General features: G+C 35.9%; 1 protein-coding gene across 2 annotated transcripts; it reads left to right on the top strand.

Annotated features, from left to right (window-relative positions):
- Positions 1–1,666: 1,666 nt before the first annotated feature.
- proza (protein Z, vitamin K-dependent plasma glycoprotein a) lies at positions 1,667–19,062 on the top strand. Of its 2 annotated transcripts, none has more exons than XM_030141883.1 (9): positions 1,667–1,818; positions 4,833–4,936; positions 8,563–8,705; positions 8,856–8,880; positions 13,906–14,019; positions 14,103–14,237; positions 14,952–15,073; positions 15,214–15,331; positions 18,102–19,062. In XM_030141883.1, exons 2-9 carry the CDS (start codon positions 4,858–4,860, stop codon positions 18,629–18,631), a joined length of 1,266 nt encoding a protein of 421 aa, XP_029997743.1. In that variant the 5' UTR covers positions 1,667–1,818; positions 4,833–4,857; the 3' UTR covers positions 18,632–19,062. The 2 variants fall into 2 exon arrangements, with proteins under 2 accessions (XP_029997743.1, XP_029997742.1); XM_030141882.1 differs by having other exon boundaries at positions 4,792–4,936.
- The last annotated feature ends 3,050 nt before the right edge of the window (positions 19,063–22,112 follow it).

The following is a 22,112-nucleotide window of genomic DNA, read 5'->3' as shown; positions in this document are numbered from 1 at the left end:
ATGACAAGAAAGTGAGTCAGATATTGTCTCATCCCTGTGCTTTTCCATCAGGTTGAACATGACACTGCATTTCAGAACACATTACATAAAACCGGCCTGAATTAAACACATGCAATTGAACCTGTCTTTCTTTCTTTTTTCTATCTTGGGGAGATTTTCTGCCACATTTAACTCTACTGCAGTTTAACCCTTTCATGCACAGTGGTCACTCCAGTGGACATCTATTCTACAGCTGTTCTATTGTTTATTCATGGATTTTGTTGTTAATAGTTCCATATCAGCCAACATAGTGGAGCTTATGCATCATCCCATACACTGCAATTCATACAATTACTGTCACTTTGCTGTTCTTGATAAACCTGATCTGCACTAACATGTTTGAGTGTAAATCAATTGCTAATTGTTGTTAGACTGTAAATTCATAGTTTATTTTTTAAGCTTTTTTTTTTTTTTTTTTTTTTTTTTTTTTTTTGCATATTATCTCCATGAAATGAGTAATAACTAGTATTAGAGTATGTTAATATATGAGAAGAAATAAGATTAGCAGCATTAAAAATGTTTTTATTTCATAGTTTTCACACAGTATATCAGTAAATACATGTTTTTTGCTTCATAAATTAAATGCACAGTGTCCAGCTGAGTGGACATTTTTGCAACTCCATGAAAAATAGGTTCATTAAAAAAAAAAAAAAAATTCAATCATGTTTTTTCTTTCATGCCTAAAGAGGAATAGAAACACTCCAAAGAAATCTTGATTAATAATTCATGCATGAAAGGGTTAATGTAAAACAGCTAAAACTATCTATTTCCTGGGTCTCAGGAGGATATTATCTCCATGAAATGAGTAATAACTAATATTAGAGTATGATAAAACGTGAGAAAACATTAGCAATTTAGCAATTAGCGGCATTAAAAATGATTTTATTTCATAGTTTTCACACAGTATATCACTTTCTGATGATGAGTTTTAAATACATGTTTCTTTGCTTCAAAAATGAAATGCATGGTGTCCAGCTGAGTGGACATTTTTGTAACTCCATGAAAAATAGGGTCATAAAAAAAAAAAAAAAATTAAATTGTATTGTTTTTTCATGTCTAAAGAGGAATAAAAATACTCAAGACAAAAATACTGACTATAGTTCTCATAATTCATGCATGAAGGGGTTAATATAGACTTTTTTTTTTTGCATATTATCTCCATGAAATGAGTAATAACTAGTATTAGAGTATGTTAATATATGAGAAAAAATAAGATTAGCAGCAATAAAAATGTTTTTATTTCATAGTTTTCACACAGTATATCACTTTCTGATGATGAGTTTTAAATACATGTTTCTTTGCTTCAAAAATGAAATGCATGGTGTCCAGCTGAGTGGACATTTTTGTAACTCCATGAAAAATACGGTCATAAAAAAAAAAAAAAAAAAAAATTCAATTGCATTGTTGTTTTTCATGCCTAAAGAGGAATAAAAATACTCAAGACAAAAATATTGACTAAGGTTCTCATAATTCACACATGAAAGGGTTAATACAGACTTTTTTTTTTTTTTTTTACCCTTCATCCTACAGGATGACCTCTCTCTACCCTCCAAACTGTCTCACCCTCCACATGGACACTCAGCTCTGTCCTACACCGCCCTCTGCTGGTTGACTTCTGTCATTACATCCACCTAAGGCGTCACCATCTGGAGGCTTTCCAGCTCTGGATGTTGTCATTATCGGTGTGTTCAGATCCACATAGGCCCCACCCTGCTGGTTGTGGAGTGTTTCGGGAGCAGAGGGGTGCAGGATAGACCGCGATCTTGGTTTAACTGAACGGTAGGTATGATCCGACCATCCCTATTATATTTGTGGGTTATTATAGTTTCATTGTGCATCGTTATTCATGTGGATATAGGCCTAGGTTTGTTTACTGCGACGACCCGCCCTGAAACACTGACAGATCTGTGCTCATGTTACTATTTTCACTAATTGTAGCGTCGTTTTGCTGCAAATCAAGATGCTGTTCTGACACCAAAATAAACATGGAGTCAGAACAGCTGATGTAACCACAGAGGAGCTAATGCTACTGGGATGCATGCATTAAAAACAGCCCTACTCCGACAAAGCACTGTCTGCTTTCTACTGTTTTGTAGATCTGTGCTGAGAAGACTGTCATCAAAAATAAAAGTAAAAAATTATGTGAGTTAGCATTAAGGCAATGTTTGGTTACAGTAAACAAATAGAAGCAAAGGAGGGAAAAGTGCACAGTCACAGTGTGAAGGCAGTGAGTGGATCTGCTTCATACATTTCTTCATTTTTAAAATAAGCTTGGCAATAAGTATCACATTGTTTTTGTTTTGTTTTAAAGAAGGTTTCTATTGACATTAGTAGAATAGAATAGAATAGAATAGAATAGAAACAAGAGTGATAGAATATGAGTTTAAAGGGTATATTTTTCACAAGGTTTATCCTCCTTAGACCCAACAATGCATTTTTGTCCTCTGTAGGGGACAAGAGTTTCACAGCTTTTCTTCCTGTCCACTGCAAAAAAGTAAGACAAAACTAAAAATTGTATCTGAAAAACTGTTGCTTTATGCTTTTCCAATCGAGATAGATAGATAGATAGATAGATAGATAGATAGATAGATAGATAGATAGATAGATAGATAGATAGATAGATGTGCTTTATGTGTGAATAATAATGGATTAGATTTATATAGCATATAATTATATTATATATTAATATATATAATATATATAATATATAATAATATATATATTATATAATAATGGATTAGATTTATGAACGCTCACTCAAAGCGCATACAGTGGATCCATTATTCATTCACTCTCACATCCTCCCTCTGGTGCTGGTGAACTACATCTGTAGCCACAGCTGCCAGTGGCTGCCAGTCTGCGCCTATGGCCCCTCTGACCACCACTGAACATTCACACACCAGTGTGAGTAGCAGCACTGGAGGCAAGGGAGGTGAAGTGTCTTGCCCAAGGACACAACAGCACATGGACAGAGCGGGATTCGAACCACCAACCCTTCGGTTATTGGACAACCCACTCTACCAACTGAGCCATGGCTGCCCTTTTGCAGCCCTTGTGCAGCACTTTTGAACCATGTGTTTTAAAAGTTCTATATAAGTAGAGTTTTACTTTATTATTATCATCATTAACATTATTTTGATAATTAGTGGTAGTATTAACACTTTTCAGTTATTACATCCACAGGAGGTTTTGTGATCGCTTTGCTTTGTGTGTTTGTGTGCGTGTTTTTTTGTTTGTTAGCAGGATAACTCAAAAAGTTATGGATGGATTTTCATGAAATTTCCAGGAAATGTTGATACTGGCACAAGGAAGAAATGATTAAATTTTGGTGGTGACGGGGGGTCAGATCTGTCTTGGCGGAGGTCTGTGCTCTCCGAGTACTTTTCTTGTTCTGACCTTACTTTTTCTGCCTAATCATCATCATCTTTTTATAATATTCCGTCACTATGTATAAAACTTACAATATAAACATGGATGTGAATGTGAAATTTAGTTAATATTTTATGAATTGTTTTCCCATTTTAAATAGGATGCTGTGTGGTCACAAGGTATTATAAGCACTCATAAAGTGAAAAGGTGTAAAAAAAAAAAAGAAAAAAAAAAGTGGGCAACACAACCGGTTGTATGGACTGATGAGGAAACTGAATTTTATCTGTCACATTTCAGTTATTTTAGATGGAAAATGTGAACACAGAATGATCTACTTCTTCCACTCTTTTTATTAGAACCATGTGTAATGTAACCCATGACACCACCTACTGACGACTCAACATGGCCCAGATTATTCACTTTAAACCAGTTTATAGAAACACAAAAGTTTGCCTCAAGTTTATGGAAACAGCTACCGATGTTTTCAAATCAAGAAACCCTTTATTCAAGTCTGTTTTGACTGACTTTGACTCTTCACTGTCTCTGTTGATATTATTATTATTACTGGTATTATTACGGAAACTCTCATTAAAGTTGAATGGACAATAGGTTGAGTATCCCTATTAGCTAATGTGATTGCTCTTCATAATAATGTACATGATATTTTAGGTGACTGTTCAGACTTTTTCTGCTTTAATACTTGTCAGAATCCACTTGTATATGATGTAGAACCAGGGATTTTGGGTCCTGTGGAAAAAAATAGCATTTTGGGCTTCAAATCCTAAAAATATAACACTGCGCAGGCATGGATCAATATTCTGCTTACAATAGATTTTATGATTTTGTGCAATTTTTTAATTAATGAATTTATTTTGGTTTGTACATTAATCATTGCACATAGTACAATAATTAGAATAAGCATAAAAACCAAAAAAGGAATAGGCTAGACGCAAACACTTATTTGACATTTTAATATTTGAAAATAATAACAGTATTAGATTTTTCCATTAATATACAAATATCAGTAAAATATAGATTACATTTTTGGATGGAAGTGTATTTACTAGAACCTGGACTAAACCATATCATGAAATAGGGAGGGTGAAAGCTGACTGGTTTTATTTTCTTTTTCCAAAAACAAAACCAATACAAAGAACAAATATGATTATTACTGTGTTGTAAAGCAAACATTGTTTTATAGTGATAGGTTAATAATTTTTGTAAAAAAAAAAAAAAAAAAAAAAAAAAAGGTCTAATGTTCTAGTAATCAGTCATGGGCCTTAGAATCATCATCACTTCTCCCTGTGTAGAGTCATTGTTTGTATTTTTTATTACCATGTGCATCTGTGTAACCTGTCTTATCTGTTTGTCTGGTTTTTACAGGACTGCTTGTTGATCTGGGCTGCAGAAACACCTCAACTCAGATCCAGGTCGCACTTTGGTGTCACCATGAGCTTCTTGACCGCGGCCACCACTCTGCTGTTTCTACTGGCAGGAGCTGTAGCAGCCCTTCAGAGCCCAGACACGGGTAAGAGGGAGGCTGCAAGTCTACTCTGAGCTTTAGAAAGAGGAAACAGAAGCAAAGGAATAAAAGAGGTCAAGATGACAGCATGCTGCTTATAACATGTCAGAGGCTTTTGTTGCAGAACAGGACAATTAGTCAAAATATGACTGAGTGTGATGTCTGAATCACAGGAGCTTTGACGTGTCACAGCATACTGTTATAAATGAAGCAGTGTGGTTCTGTGACCTACAAATCATATTCTCCTGACATAAGGGAACATCTCAGGGAAAATTAAAATGACCATTCCCATTAAAATGTTAACTTTATGGCTGCACAATTTGGTGAAAAAGTTAAACTGACAACCAATGATTTGACTCTGAATTGAATTTACTGGCTTGTTACCAAAGAAAATACAGATATTACCTGGAACTGTCCAGCTAAACAAACATGTAAGCCAGTAACGAGTGGCGCCAGGCACAACAAACCCCGCCCCTCGCACGGTTTGTAGTTTATTTTGGCATCGATCCAGCTGATGTCATCATGGCTACGCATGTGCTGATGTCAGCTTATCAACTGGCTTTATATATGTGCCAAGTTTGAAGTAAATTGATGTTTTCAGAGACATTTGAAATTTCAGCCATTATAAGTAAATGGGAGACAAAAAAGATTTTAAAAATTCATCAAAAATTTGAACTTTGACCTACTTTTCCCAAAATGTAATCAGATCTGTTCTGGGTCACTGGCAATCTATAAACCCAATTTGGTACGAATGAAAAATTAATGAAAAATATGAAGTGATTAAGAGGTTATTAAAAATAGAAAACCTGTTATTAACAAAGTATTTTTAGATTTTTTTTCTGAAAATAATTAATAATCATTATTTCACAGAAAGTAGGAATTTTAGTTGAAACAACTAAATGTTAGATTATTATCATTCATTAGTGGAAATATCCTCCTTAAAATGGGTTAACTGATTACATGGTTAACAAGTGGTGCCAGGCACAACAAACCCCGCCCCTCGCACAGTTTGTATCTTATTTTGGCATCGATCCAGCTGATGTCATCATGTCTGTGCATGTGCCGATGTCAGTATATCAATTACCTCTATATACGTGCCAAGTTTGAAGTAAATTGAAACAAAATTGATGTCTTTATGGACGTTTGGAATTTCACCCATTATAAGTAAATGGGGGGAAATTTTTTTTTTTTTAAATTCATTAAAAATGTGACCTTTGACCTACTTTTCCCAAAATGTAATCAGATCTTTTCTGGGTCACTGGCAATCTATAAACCCAGTTTGGTATGAATTCAACTGATAGTTTTGCTGCTAAAGTGTTAACAAACAAACAAGCAAACAAGCCGAACCAAAAACAATACCCCTTGCCTCCCCCTCGGGGGGCGGGATAAAAATAAAATCAAAATATCTACTTGCATTTTACATGTTTCACACACTTCCTGCCTCTGCTTAGTGTCACCAGATAACAGACGTTGCTTTTATTATAGTATTTTTTGAATGTATGCAGTTATATCCCCCTGAATCCTGTTAAATGTGGAAATGTTAAACACTGTAGCAGCCTTTTGGGGGTTATGTGTCTGCACAGGCTGATGATGGAGTTACAAATGCAGTTCAATTAATTTTACAACTCATAAGACATAATATCTGTCAAGATAACCATTAAGATTTTTTTGTGGTTTTTGTATAACATTTGTTTTGCATAACAAGGAGGATTAGGGCCACACTGAAGACTAAAGAAAGATTAAGTAAAATTATGATGTTTCCAGACCAGCGCCGACGTCCCACCCCTTCCAGCTGTGCCCCGATGGGACCTTATTTTGGGGGAAAAAAAAGTTATAATGCACTGAATGGTGAAAGACAAGTACATTTTTAAATTCCCTTTGAATTATGCATCATTTACATGCACACTAACACTGCTAAGCTAACTGTCTCCCCATGATCTGTTCAGAGTCTGAGTTTATCTCTGCAGCTTCATCATGACCAGACTCTAATGATTTTCAATTCTTTTAATTCTTTTTCACCCTCCTTTTTAAGACTGAGTTTAAATGTAAAGGCAGTGGCTGTTTTGGTATCAGTGACATCCACTGTGTAGCATGAAACTAAATGTTTCTTTACTATTTTTGCCACAAACCGTGCCTTTCTCATCTCACTGAATTATCTTTTAAACTGACAAACATCATATTTGTATATGGAGATATAATTCAAATGGAAAAACAAATATTTGTCACTCCACATTGGCTACCTTCATAATTTTTTCAAAGGGGACACGGTAGAAGGGAAAGACTCCAACTATCTATAAAGCCATAATGTGTGTGTGTGTACATATATATATATATATATATATATATATATATATATATATATATATATATATATATATTTATATATATATATATATATATATATATGTGTGTGTGTGTATGTGTATATATATATATATATATATATATATATATATATATATATATATATATATAACTCGCATGTTGACTGGTGGGGAACCTCAGGTCATATAATACTGATATCTAGGGACTAAAGTTAGTAAATGCGTTGTTCCTGTTTTTAACTTCATTTCCCATCATGCAGCATGGTACTGTGTTTCCCGTCAGTCGTCATGGGCAACACAACATGATTGTAAGACTACTGTATTCCAAAATTACTAATATCTCCCAAAATATTGGTTCTATCAACTTGCTGTTTTCACTAGTCTTTTTCTTGACCAAAAATACATAAGTATGCCAAACTGCAGCAGTCAGCTCTTTCTGGATTTTGTGTGATGCCTGAGACACACAGAGTCCACTTCCCTTTTATAATATAGGATTATAATTTTATGAGAATAAAGTCTTAGAGAAAGGGAAAGAGGAAGATAAAAGGAAGAGGATAAGATAAGAAGAAAAGTCAGGAGTTGAAATGAAGAATATAGGGCATTACCTAAACTTTATTATAGGTTTTACAAAGAAGAATAAGAAGAAATAGTTGTTTGGACTTAAATAAAATAAGGTTATTCACAGATTCAGACTGTCCTGATTTAGTTGAGTGTTTGTTTTTGCTATAAAAATGTTGTAGATTACTAATTTATTCTTAACATTATTTCTTCTTGAAATATTACAACTTTATTCAATGAATACTATGACCTTTTTCTCAAAATATTATGACTTCACCTTTGGAATGTCTTATTTTTTATCGTATCTTTCCTCCTTCGTAGTTTAGAAATACAAATATGAGGCAGAAGTCATCTTTTTAAGAGACTTAGTAGAGCTTTCAGTAAATAAACTAATCCTGTTCATGAGTATTTGCTTCAACCTTAGACAGAAAATTTTCTGATTTTATTTTTTCTATCATTTTTATGTTGTGACATTCAGGACTATGTATTCATTTAAGGAGTTAAAGACACTTACAAAAGAGAAAAAAAAAACATGATATTATGGCTTCTTTGTGAATAATCTAGATAAGTACATAACTTTGGCACAGTCTTTCTCAAGGTTAAAGAATAAGCACAGAAAGAGTCAAAAAGAGTCAGTAAGTCCACTCAATATTGCCACTGTTACTGTTTATCTAAGTATTATTATTAAAATGACTCTGACGACAGATTGGAGCTGTTTCTGTGGTTGATGCTCATGTATGGTTGATCTAGTGTTCCTGGAAAAGCAGCAGGCGAGCTCGCTGATTTCCCGCCAGAAGAGGAACCAGCCTGGGTCCAACCTGGAGAAGGAGTGCATGGAGAAACTGTGCACCTACGACGAGGCTAGAAGGTTCTTCCAAGACACGTACCGCACGGTGAGCGCCAGGATTTTAACATGAAGTACCTGTCCCATGATCGTTTTTGTACCTTTTCTCTCTTTCTCTGCTCTTGTACCAGTGTAAATCACAGTGGAATCCAATATAAAGCTATGACTCAGCTTCAGTCTCCCATTATTTCTCTTGCAGGATATCTTCTGGTCAGTCTACGTTGGTAAGTGCTGTTTTCAAATAACTTCCAATAACTGTCCTGTCACCACACTGCAAAAAATGAAGTTCAAGAAAATAATAAAACCTTCTGGAAAATGGCTCTTATTTTTTCCTTAAAGAAAAATCATCTTCCAAGCATATTTTTCATCAAACCTCTTTATGTCTGAAATGGTTGTTTTTCAGGAAAGTGGAAAAACGATGTATATTCTAAATAAATGAATGGTTAAATATTTAAAACCGTCAGGCCAACGTGAAGACTGACCAATAGAATTGTTCTTTGACAACAAAAAAAAAAGACCAAAAATGGACTTACGAGGTTTCCACCCAACAGCAACAATATCTAACATTTCAGTTTATTTCCAGATATTCCAGTTAATAAGGAGGAACATTAAACCAAATAACAAACTAAAACCTTGTTTTCCATATTTGGGTGCTTCTATGAAACTGGTCCTTAAAAACAGGACATGGGGGTTAAAATTCAAACCAGATGTAGATTAATGTTATGAAGCAAGTTTGGAAGCACTTTGGGTCTATTTTAAAAATAAATATTTACTGAGATAAAAGAGAAACAATTTTTCAGATAAAACACATTTTTATATTATATTATACAAAAATCTGCATGTAACACAGTAAAAAGGACACAAAAATTATGTGCTACTATTTTTCGAATATCTTTATTTTCTCACAGGTGCATTTTGGGAATAGAACTAATCATGCAAGGCAAAAATTACCACTGTTGCAAAATCACTCGCAATTTATTTGTGTCTAAATGAGCAGGTTCTGCATGTAATAATTATTTGTAAAGTGCTGTCAATCAAAGTGCTGTACAGATATAAAATCAATCACAATAAAACATAAAAACTAAAAACATTAACAGTAAAAACAAATCAAGGCATATAACACAGAGTAAACAAGTGGGTCTTGAGCTTTGCTTTAACTTGTAACATGAGTGGACACAATGGGTTACACACGAAACCTGGAATGAGACTGAGATCAATGAAAAACCCACATGTCTAGATTAGAAAAACCACTAGGATTGTCAAATTTAACACAGTGTCTTTATTTATAGTGGTACTGTATATAAGACCATCTTCAGCCATGTTTTCCAGATCAAATGCACTGACACCTAGGTAGCTTTTCATGTCCTAGTTTTGTTCCTATTTTTGGCCCCAAAATTTAATTAAAAATTCATTAATTTTGGGATGGCTCAGAGCAAGAGTATAATTTTTTTGCATTTATCTGAGGTCATCATTAGGTACATCCTGGGGGGATATATGTCTAATGTGTCTTTTATTATTGGGTCTAAAAAACTGGCAAAGTTCCAGATACCAAAATGAAGTCAGTTTCACAGAAGCACCCATTTAAAAACTGAGGCGTCTTCCACAGCTGCTCCTATGTACAACTTGTCGGTTAACCACCATAGATCATTGGTCATGGTTACAGTCTAATAACTGGAACTGAAAACACTATGCACGTCCATATACACTTGACATTTAATTTTGTATTACTTTTGCCAGGGTTTCACTTCACAGCACACAGAGAAGGTTGCATAATGCATGACTAAGAATCAGAAATATAACAGCAGTGCTAATTCTGACCACACCGAGTTGGAAAACATACATTTATTCAGTTCTAACAGATCCCAGTCTTATTATTTTGAGTCTGGTGGCATCAAAGGGAACCGGAACTGATGGTGATAAGCAGAAATAAACATCATGAGGAAAACATAAGTTTGAAAGGGGATGAAAATAGAAGGCGAGCCTGCGGGTTTTTTAAATTTTTGTATTCACTGCTGTGTTTACGTTAGACCGAGAGGCTGAACTAGGATTAAAACAGGCAGTGTATTGTCTGTACCTGTTGTTGAGTCTCGGCTTCGGTGCTAAAAGTTAGAAAAGTCATCATTTTAACCCTTTCATGCATTAATTATGAGAACCTTAATTAAGATTTTTTTTTTTTCCTGAGTGTTTTTATTCCTCTTTAGGCATGAAAAAAAAAAACAATGTGAATGATTTTTTTTTTTTTTTTTTTAGATCAACCTGTTTTTCATGGAGTTACAAAAATGTCCACTCAGCTACACCATGAATTTTATTCTTGAAGCAAAGAAACATGTATTTAAAACCCAATATCATAAAGTGATATGAAAACAGTGAAATGAAACCATGTTTAATGCAGCTAATCTGATGTTTTCTCACATTTAACATATTCTAATACTAGTTATTACTCACTTCATGGAGATAATATGCAAAAAATAAATATTAACAATTGATTTCCACTCAAGAACCAATCAAGAACAGCAAAGTTACAATAATGGTATGAATTGCAGTTTATGAGATGATGCATAAATGTCCACTGTGTTGGTTGATATGGAACTAAAACAACAAAACTCATGAATATACAAGAGTAAAGCTGTAGAGTAACTGTCCACTGTAGTGACCACTATGCATGAAAGGGTTAAACTAGCGCTGATATAACTCCACCTGCTGCCTTAAGGACAGACATTCAGTCTTTGTCTTCATGTAAATATGTCATAAAATCGATTGTAGCAGAGATATTAAACAAGTGTAACAACTAGGAAGAGAGAATTTTCTTATTTATTTACCTAAATACTGATTTGTATTGAAGAGAATACCAGCAACATTCAGAAAAGATTAAAATGTGGGAGTGTTGTCGGTGGAGTAGTTTCCAGGTATTTTGTTGCTTTTAGATACAGTAGAGACTCCATTCTCTTGCAAAAAAGAATCTAAATTAAATTCAACAAGCTTAAAGTGTTAAAATCACTCATGTCCTCAGTCGTGTCCTTTCTGAAATTAAACTTGATGCTTTTTTTTGTTGTTGTTTTTTTGTTTACACAGAAAACAGTCTTTTTGTCATATTTTTTTGCATTTCTGCTTTGTAACTTAATAAACATCAGGTGTAAATCTAGAAAAAATAGCAGTAGTCTGTGCTTTAGGAGTACTAAATAACTGTATTTTCTATTGCTTGCACTCAACACAGCTTCCTTAAATCCTTTTCTCCAGCAGTTCCATATATTGTTTGTTTCTTCTTCTTTTTTTTTTTTTTTTTTACCTTTGTTTTCATTTAAAGAAGTCCCTCCATGTAAAATTTGCTTTCCCCCATTGCAAGGTTGTTTTTGTAGTGCAGTAATAATAAAGTAATAATAAAGTTTATTTATATAGCGCTTACCACAGAAGAACTCACAAAGTGCTTTACAATAAAATCAGAGGTAAAACACACAGGTATTAAAAAAAAAACCCAGCTACATACACAAACACAGGCACAAAAACATAAAAGTAAATGGTCATAAAACCCACCCCTAACTAAAAGCCTGTCCAAACAACAAGGTCTTCAGTTGCTTTTTAAAAGAATCTAAAGTGAATTTAAAGTGCGAAGTGCCAGTAGCAATGTATTCCAAAGTCTCGGGGCTACTGCTTGAAATGTTCGGTCCCCTCTATTTATGGAATGAGTATTGTACGTAGTATTGTACTGTATATCTAATGCAGTATTGTACATACTACTGGTATATATATTTTTATTTTATTTTATTTGTTTAATTCTGTTCATTTTATTTATTTATTACAAAATTTTATCACAAAATTATTACAGTCAAAATTGACAATTAATTTACAAGATACATTTTGTAATAGGACACCCAGAAGCAGTCCTCATCTTATAAATGGGGGCCCTTTGACATGTGATAAGAGATGCAATTTACATTATTTAACATATTTTAAAATATATACCTATCTACCCTTAGACATGTGATGAGAAACACTATCTACATTATAATCTTTAATAAATTAAAGTGTTCTAAATAACTACAAACATATTTTAAAATATATACCTATCTACCCTTAGACATGTGATGAGAAACACAATTTACATTATAGTCTTTAATAAATTAAGATGTTCAAAATAACTACAACCTGTTTTAAATATTTACCTATCTATCTAACGATTTTTCATTTCATTTCCTTTTGCTGAGTCCTATTGTTGTCAGCATGTTGCAATATTCTCAGATAATGTAATAGTCAGACATGGGGCTTTATCCACATAAATAAAGAGTTTACAAGTTTATAAAGAGTTTTCCCCTGTTTAATAGGGACCATGCATATTTATGAACATTGTTGTATAAAAATACACCATATAAATATGCCAGAATTAGTAAAAATAACTACTTTTTGTAGTCCCCAGTAGGGCTGTGTATTGGCAAGAATCTGGCGATACGATACAAATCACAATACTAGGATCACGATATATCACGATATATCAATATACTGTTAAACAGCAATTTTTTAATCGGTGTGGTTTCTTATTTAAAAGATTATTTCCTGGAAGAATTGAATTACAGCAGAAATCTGCACAAATACTAAACACATTTTTATTTGATCACAACAGGATCTAATGCTATATCACAAAATGTTCCTCTGTTAAAGCTTAAATTCTGTTTTACAGACATTACCGTTTTAGATCCTGTTCAAATGTTCATATTCTATTAGTTCATAACTAACATCAGAACATTATTTAAGTTCAATCCCAACAAAGGAACTAATATTATTTAATAAGTGTTAAATAATAATAAATAAAATATAAGCAAAAAAGAAAAACAAAACAAAAAGTCAAATGAACCTCTACAATATCTGCATTTGAATAAATACCTAAAAATATCGATACAGTACTTTTTAATATCGATACAGTATTGTGAAATGAAATATCACGAATATTGCAGAACCGATATTTTCTAACAGCCCTAGTCCCTAGGCAGGTGACAGAACAAGACATAAAACAGCCAACATTTATACATCGCTTGTTCGCTATAAATTAAAAATTTTAAAAAGTACACATAATGATGATGACATAGACATCATCAAAACAAATAAACAAAAAACAAATAGACATAGGATGATCACAGGGGCATTAGCCTTTACATTCATCTCTATACTTACATACAATTTAACAGAGAAAGTGTATGGGTGATGACATGTATGTAGTAGCATTAGATTTTCTCATGTACTTTGTCGTCTTTGTGTAGATGGAGACCAGTGTGTAAGTAACCCCTGCCAGAACGGAGCCCTGTGTTCAGACAGTGTGGGAGGCTACGACTGTGTCTGCAAGTCGGGTTTCTCAGGCATCCACTGCGAGAAAGGTGCGCGATGATCGTTCCTGTTTAGGTTTTGGTTTTGGTTTTGGTTTTGTCAGTGTTGTAAATTTCGTCCTCTGTTGCTGTAGATGAGACTCTGTGCATCCTGGAAAAGGACAAGGGCTGCTCCCAGTTCTGTAAACCGGGATACGCCTCCTATGAGTGTTCATGTGCGCTGGGATGGAAGCTCAGCCGCACAGACAAAAATAAGTGTGAGCCTGCAGGTACGTTATCGATCTGACGTCACCTTAAAGGGGTCATATTTTGCTAAACCCACTTTTATGAGTCTTTGGTACATTTATTTGTGTATTTGGATCCTAATAGTTCATACAGTTTGAATTTGAACCCTTCAGGTGCTGCAAAGCTATCTTTATATTCATTTTGGCAAAAAACGAGTGGATTTCTACAACCTGTTATAATTCCTGCTGAATTTGTTACATTTTTTTTAAGTAGTTACATCACAACATTTGCACATTTAAGGTTAAGACTTCTGACAAACATTTCTCCGAGTACGCCGTAATTGTTTATCAGCAGCGGTTGTAGTAAAAACTGAAAATATGCCCAAACTTTGAGCCGATTACCTAAAATGTTCAGTTGTTGGTTGTATTAATGAACACAAGTGGTTGAACAGGACAGAAAGCATGGTCAACAACCTGGAGGGGGTGGGGCGTGAAGTAGGTCATTTGCACTTAAAGGGCCAGCGCTCAAAACGACCTTTCTGTTGTCATTACTCAGAACTAGGGTTGAAGATGGACCTGTGGAGTTTAACTAATGAAGAACTCAAACCCAACTATAGTATTTACAGTTTATGAAGACCACAGGGAAATGTTTTTAAATGCATAATTCCATTTTAAAAAAGCAAAATATCACTCCTTTAATGTCTGTTTCCTGTATAAAGAGAGAAGACAATGTAATTTTCTCTCCTCTGCTTCCCTCAGTCACATATCCTTGCGGTAAAGTCAACGCTTTGAGTCTGAGTTCATGGGAGGACAGAAAGCGAACCAATGTCAACAGCAACTTTCAGGGCCTCAGCTGCACTTCCACTGAGTGTCCCTGGCAGGTAGAAACACACACTAGCACTGTGACACGATGCAGGTTACTCCCTCAGGCAACCGTTTGAGAGACACATTTAAGTGTCTGAGTCCATCAATCTTTCTGACAGTTATGTGGAGTCTTACAGGGTTTATTGTGTTTTTGCAGGCCCTCCTGAGGAGTTCAGAGTCAGCAGGTTACTGTGGCGGTGTCATTCTGAAAACCAACCTGGTCCTGACTTCAGCTCAGTGTGCCAACAAATACAAATACTTCCAGGTGGTTGTTGGTAAGTAGACATAAGTATAAAGTTAAACATGACTGCTGCCACCACTAGCAACAATTTGATTATTTATGTTGCATTTTATGATTTCATTAGTTGCAAATCGTTAGATTCATAGCATAATTACCTAAGTCATATTTTATTTCATTCATTCGTTTGTTTATTTGGAGCATTTACAGAATACATGCAAATTCAAAATTCCAAAAAAAAATCATTCATCTATACTTGAAAAGGAGTGGGAAGAAGAAAACTTATTTAATCCCACCCCTATTCTCATCATCAAATAACTTAACATAATAACATTTTAAATACTCACTCCTGTCCTTTGACTTCAAGCCAGAACAATGAACAAAATAGGCCTAAACCAAATTAGAATGAACTCATTTGACAGTATTTACACTGCATAACCAAAATGTGTGTAAAAAAAAATAGAAACAAAGTACATTCCTGGTGGTGTTACCACAGATAACAGTTAACCGTCAACTTACATGATAATAATTACATACCAACAATGGTAAGGAAAAAAAAACAAAAAAACTACAACAGCACTAATGGTAAAGGGCAGCACATACCAGCAATGGTAAGAACAATACCAGATGGTAATGGGAGGTTCAGGATATAGCCGATGATGCTAATGAAGCAGCAGTGTTAGGGGAGTAATGTACACAATTCGACCAAAAATATGACATAGGCAGTTGTGCGGCTAACACTGATGGCTAATGAGATGTAGTATAATGTCCAAACATGCACAGCCCCATGAATAAGTGGTTTTACTGAGTGTTGTATAATAAACAAAAGTAGAGCAAGAAACAAATCTGCATACAAGTAGCTCCTGTGCAAAAATGTATATGTATATTTCATTGCAGGGGTGGCAAACATATGGCCCATGGGCCAAAACAGGCCCACCAAAGGGTCTGATCTAGCCCGCAGGATGAATTTAAAAGTCAAAGGTGTTAAAATCATTTTAGTTCAGGGGCCACATGCAGTCCAGTTTGATTTCCAGCGGGTCAGACCAGTAAAGTAATAGCATAAAAAACTATTTCTTTTTTTTTGCAAAAGTAAAATCACATTATGAAGATGGTTACATTTCTAAACTATCCTCTCACAAAAAATGTGAATAACCCATGAACAAGTTGACATTTCTTCAAATTGGGCTGTACGTGGCCCCTGAACTAAAATGAGTTTGACACCCCTGTTTTATAAGATGATGTAACACAGGGATTTGGCGTTTTTAAGATGGTGTCCCTGTATATGTTTCCATACAAATCTGAAATAGAGAAATGTCGGTTGAATACAGCTGGAATCAAAATTTGCACAGGGTAAACTAGTGTGCAGTTTGTCTTGTTCTATTATTTGCTAATGTCACATAAAAAATATGTGATATACCAACTTAGCACCTAGACATTAAAGACTTATTTTAAATGAAATCATGAGGAAAGTAAAAATAGTATACATATATGTTAGAATATAGACAAGTGGTATCATCACGGGCTGAATTCTGAAATGTTTAATAACTTCTAAATCAACTGTTTTCATGCCTAAAAGTTAAACATTGTACTTGCACAAAACTGAATTCATCTTAAATGTGAGTAATTCATCCTTATTTTTATGATGATGATTATGATGAAGTTATTTTGGTGTCCCTCTAGCACTTGTTTCCATATGCACAGTGTATAATGTGTGGTAATGATAGAGCTGGAACTGGATACACACGAATATTTCAGCCTCGTGAAAGCCCCAAAACAAAACCAAATCAAAACATATAACATATCAATGTAAGTTATGATCCTTAAAATCTAAAAACGCAATGGCAATTAAATGAATAACTAGTGCGTTGACCCATGGGAATCCACAGGTTCTAGAAGAAGTAGAGTTGATAAAATGAGGAGCAGAGTTTTTGTAGAAGTTGGTCCTGAGTTATGCAAAGTTTGTCTAAAAGGAGTGGTGTAACACGAACTTTAGGAAGAAATATAATGGCCCTCATTTTGTTATGTATTGAAATCCCAAGTAACCGAAAATAATGCATCCAGGGGTCCAGAGGGGGATGTTAATGGGCGGGTCTGACCGGCAGAGTGGAACCTGGCCAGAGTAAGAACCAGATCGACCTTGTTTGCGGCTGTGAATGGACTCGTCTGCAGGCCGCCTGTAAACCCATTGTAAATTTAAAAATTAATAACTCCGAAAATATTGGTCGTATTAATATGCAGTTTTGGTCTGTCTGATCCTTGACCCAAAATACATGAGTACTCCAAAAGGCACAGGCTAGCTCTGTATAAAGATGATACACATACACGCACACAGAGGTCACTTGGCTTTTATAATATAGATAAGTGAAAAGTGGCCAGGTAAACTTTCACAATTCTGTTACAAAATCAGTGGTGAGGGAGCACATTTCCACCTCAGTGCTACAGGGAGTAAAAAGTGAAAAAGTAGAAAAGCACTCGGAGAGCGCAGACCTCCACCAAGACAGATCTGTCGGCGGCGTCCCCCCCCCCACGGCAAATCCGTTCATAACTTTTCAAGTTATTTTGAACACGGACAGACAAACAAACAAACCAACGCCGGCAAAAACATAACCTCCTTGGCGGAGGTAAATATTAAGAAAATGAAGAAAATGGGTGAGTTCTGTATTAAAATGGCATCATCCAGTTAAACCTGTCCTACTTTAGACACCGCTGAGTATCAGAGACAGTCTGTAACAGCTTATGTATGACCTTCATGTCAGTATTTTGCATAAGCTCACTCTGAATCCCCTCTCTTTCCTGCACCTCCTCAGGCAAACGCACAACAAACACTGAAGATGGAGAGCAGTCACGCGAAGTGAAATTAATCCACGTCCATCCGAGCTATGTGCAGGATCGCCCTGAATACGACTTGGCTGTGGTTGAACTTCGTGACCCCATCACATTGAAGAGAGAGGTGATTCCTGTTTGTCTGCCAGAAAAAGATTTTGCAGACAATGTCCTGATGACGGCGGGCGCGATGGTTACCGGCTGGAAAGAATCCCAGGACGGATCTGCCTTTCAGGGCCCGCTCACTCTTAACCACCTGGACTATGACTCACTTTCTAACTGTGTGGCGGCTCACCCAGATCTGATGACCAATAAGATGGGATGCACGACTCGCCGGCCGAACGCTGACTGCAGCATGAGCTCTGGCAGCCCCGTGGTCACCCTCCACAGGGACGTGTTCTTCCTCACTGGGGTGATCACCAAGGCTCCAGATGCAGACTGCACCAAAGGCTACATCTTCCAGAAAGTATCACGCCATCTTGGCTGGCTTCTACCAATCATGGGCTCCCGTTAGATAGACAGTGGAATGAATGAAAACTACAGGGTAATGCAGGTACTGATGAACATTTCCATGTGTGCTTTAGCTCAGTCTTAATCTTACCTTTCTCTCTTTAAACCCTATCTGTCTCCTGTTGGGAACAACCACATAGTCTCACCCTTTAAGATAAATACCATTTATCACTGCAGACTTCCACCTTCATCCCACGGTGGCTCTGTACTAAAACTTGACAGAGAAGCGCTTCATTCTGTGTATCCATCGACTGCCACTACAGCCAACCGCAGTAAAAGAGCAGTGAATTATTCAGCATGTGTTTTGTGATGTGAACATACCTTTTAATAGCTTTTAAGTGATGTTATTTTTATCTCTGTACTGGTTGACATGCACCTCGTAAACACTGGTTATCACTGTTTTATGAATGTAATAAACCTCTATACCACACTTCATGTCAGTTTTGTGCCATTTTGCTGCTTTCATAAACATTTCAGGACTATGGGTGCACTTGCAGTTGCTTCATTAAAATTGTGCTCGTGATTTTAAGTAAACATTACGTAGCATTTGGAATGATCACAACACAATAAATAGATCCCACGAGGCTAATGACACTGATTTTATTTAAGACATTTTAATATAAAGATCACTGACAACAAAAAGATGCATGTTATCATTAATAAAACAGTGGACCATTCCATTAATGCACACCAAATACCAAGAGCAAGCTGCAGGAGAAATTAAACCTTAAAAATAGTTTTGAGATCAAGAAGACAGTTATGAATATACAATCTTAAATGTATTACACTTATCAATAAATCTGTTATTTTATGTAATCTGCAGTCTGGATTTTTTAGATTTGGGTATATGCTTTAAAAGTTATATAATTTATGGTTTAAGAGTTTATTTTGTTTTCTATGTTATGCAAAATATACCAAACTGCCTTCGTGTATGGAATTTTCTGCAGGTCTTATTATACTGTTAAACAACAAGACTGTAGCTTAGACTAAACTCATCATATATCTTTTTTTTTTTTTTTGTCCAAGACAATATTAGCTGGCTTTCCCTGTCACATACCCCAGTGTTGTCTGGCAACATTTCCCACAGACACTCGGCCCATCTGCAGTCTTCTCACAGCCTCTCTGGTGAAAAAGGCCAGGGCCATGTCATGCAGGACTGAAAAGGAGAAGCAGAAGAATGGGCCGGAGAGAGTAAGACACGCCAAACAACAAAAACCTGGCCTGCCACTTTTGATCGGGCTCTTGAAAAGGACAGCCCTGAAAGCTGGGGCCCGCGTTGGCTGTTACCATGGTACTCACCTAGGAGATGGATCCTTACTCCCAAAATGGCTGTGCTCCTTTACTGGGCCGTCCAGTGGAGATTAATTTGAGTGGAGCTCCTTCCTTCCTGGGCCTGGTCCTGCCAGCTACATTTATATGCTCGAGCATACGTTTACGCAGAGGCACAAGGTTGCAGCTCAGGTTCAACTCCTGAATTAATGCTTGTTTTAAATCCAGCTCATTGTATCACTCAAATATTAAATACTCTGTGCATCGGTTTCATTTTATTCCCTGAACTGAGCTTTAAATCTGACCAAAAGGTGGGAGATGACGTGGCATGAATGACAAGAGTGGGGAAAAAAAAAGAGCAAGAAAAGGGAAGAGGGACGTAGAGAGATATGTTTGACAAGCTGAAAAAGGAAGAGCTGAAATGAAGAGATAGAAAAGGACTTGCAGATAAAGTGCAGGGATGCAGCAGGAGACCTGGGATTTGTGATGTTTACACAGAAGGGAAGTTTGCCATTGTGTAGACAGTTTGATGGACCTCTAGTTTATTAGACATGAATGAAAAGGCCTGGGAGACAAACATTAGCAAGACCATTACCGATGGAGGGAGGTGAAAGCACTCAATGCCAAAGACATCATTCTAGACAAATCAAATATAATGTTGGACATGAATGCTGCAATACGAGAAAGTGTTCCTGCAGATCCTTTTTACCAGAATGTGTGGGTTGTGTGTACATCTGGTCACTGTCCTACTAAATCAATAATCCTTTATTTTCTCCAAACTGAAAAAAAAAAAAAAAAAGCTTCATGCTGTGACCTTAAATCCCCTTGTGTGTGAGCACATGCATGCTTGAATGTATGTGTAGCACCAACATGTATGTCTTTTGAGTCTGGGGGGGGGGGGGCATCAAACGACAGCCTTTGGTGGAAGATTATCTGTCTGTGTGGTGTCTGATTCCACGCAGGGGGTGAGCAGTATGTCTGAGTGTCATGGGCAGATTGACAGAGTTAAAGTCTTTGTGCTTTAACTGCTTTGTATATAATGAGCGCTGTGTTATCTGTGAAGGCATGCTTATTGATCTGGTCCAATAAATCCGCCCATCCCTCCCCAAAAATCCATGTCCTCAATCTTTTTTTTCCCTTCACGACTCCATAGACACGGGTTGTTGTAAAGTCAGATTGGGTAGCAAACCCTCTCCCCTCTCCTCTGAACCAACCCGGCCCACTTCAAACTGCTCCATACTAAACACAGCAGCTTCCACTTGGTTGGGTAATTGTGCAGGAGGGGTGAGGTTACGCAGACCTCGAGAGGTTGGCTGGTTTGGATGAAGTGGCTGAAGGAGAAACAGGAGACAGGCTATAGACTTGTATAAACTCATCCTGTCCTGTTTCCTCCTAATGTTCTCTAATGTATGCCTCTGCACCAGAGATAACTAGATGAAGGCTTCAAAAACTGTCGCATCCAGGCCCTTTTCAGAGATTGCAATATTTTAAAAATAGTAGAATATCTAAAGCTAAATTGAACTCAGGAATGAACTGATTAGAGTTTGATGTTCAGGGGCCCTTTGGCTGCATGTGTCTGCTCTCTTTACCTTTTTATTTCCTTTTTACCCCCCCCCCGAAGGGAGGCAAGGGGTATTGTTTCTGGTTCGGTTTGTTTGTTTTTGTTGTTTGTTTGTTTGTTAACACCCTAGCAGCAAAACTATTGTTTGAATTCATACTAGATTGGTTTATAGATTATCAGTGACCCAGATAGATCTCATTACATATGGGAAAAAGTAGGTCAAAGTTAAATTTTTAATGAATTTTTAAAAATCTTTTTTTTACCCATTCACTTATAATGGGTGTAATTTTTAATTGTCTGTAGCAGCAAAACCATGTGGTTGAATTCATACTAAATGGGTTTATAGATTGCCAGTGACCTAGAATGGATCTAATTACATTTTGGGAAAAATAGGTCCAAGTTAAATTTTTTATGATTTTTTTTTTTTAATCTTTTTTTTCCCCATCACTTATAATGGGAGAAATTTCAAATGTCTGCAGCAGCAAAACTATTGGTTGAATTCATACCAAATGGGTTTATAAATTGCCAGTTACCAGAATGAATCGAATTACATTTTGGGAACAGTAGGTCTAAATACAAATTGTGTATAGATTTTTGAAATCTTCCATTTATTTATAATGGGTGAAATATGTGTTGAGGAACAGGATTTGTTGTG

Source organism: Sphaeramia orbicularis, chromosome 8, assembly GCF_902148855.1.
Source record: "Sphaeramia orbicularis chromosome 8, fSphaOr1.1, whole genome shotgun sequence".
In the NCBI taxonomy this organism is placed as follows: Eukaryota; Metazoa; Chordata; class Actinopteri; order Kurtiformes; family Apogonidae; genus Sphaeramia; species Sphaeramia orbicularis.
Note: the sequence above shows the minus strand (reverse complement) of the source record. Positions and strands in the feature narration are given on the sequence as shown.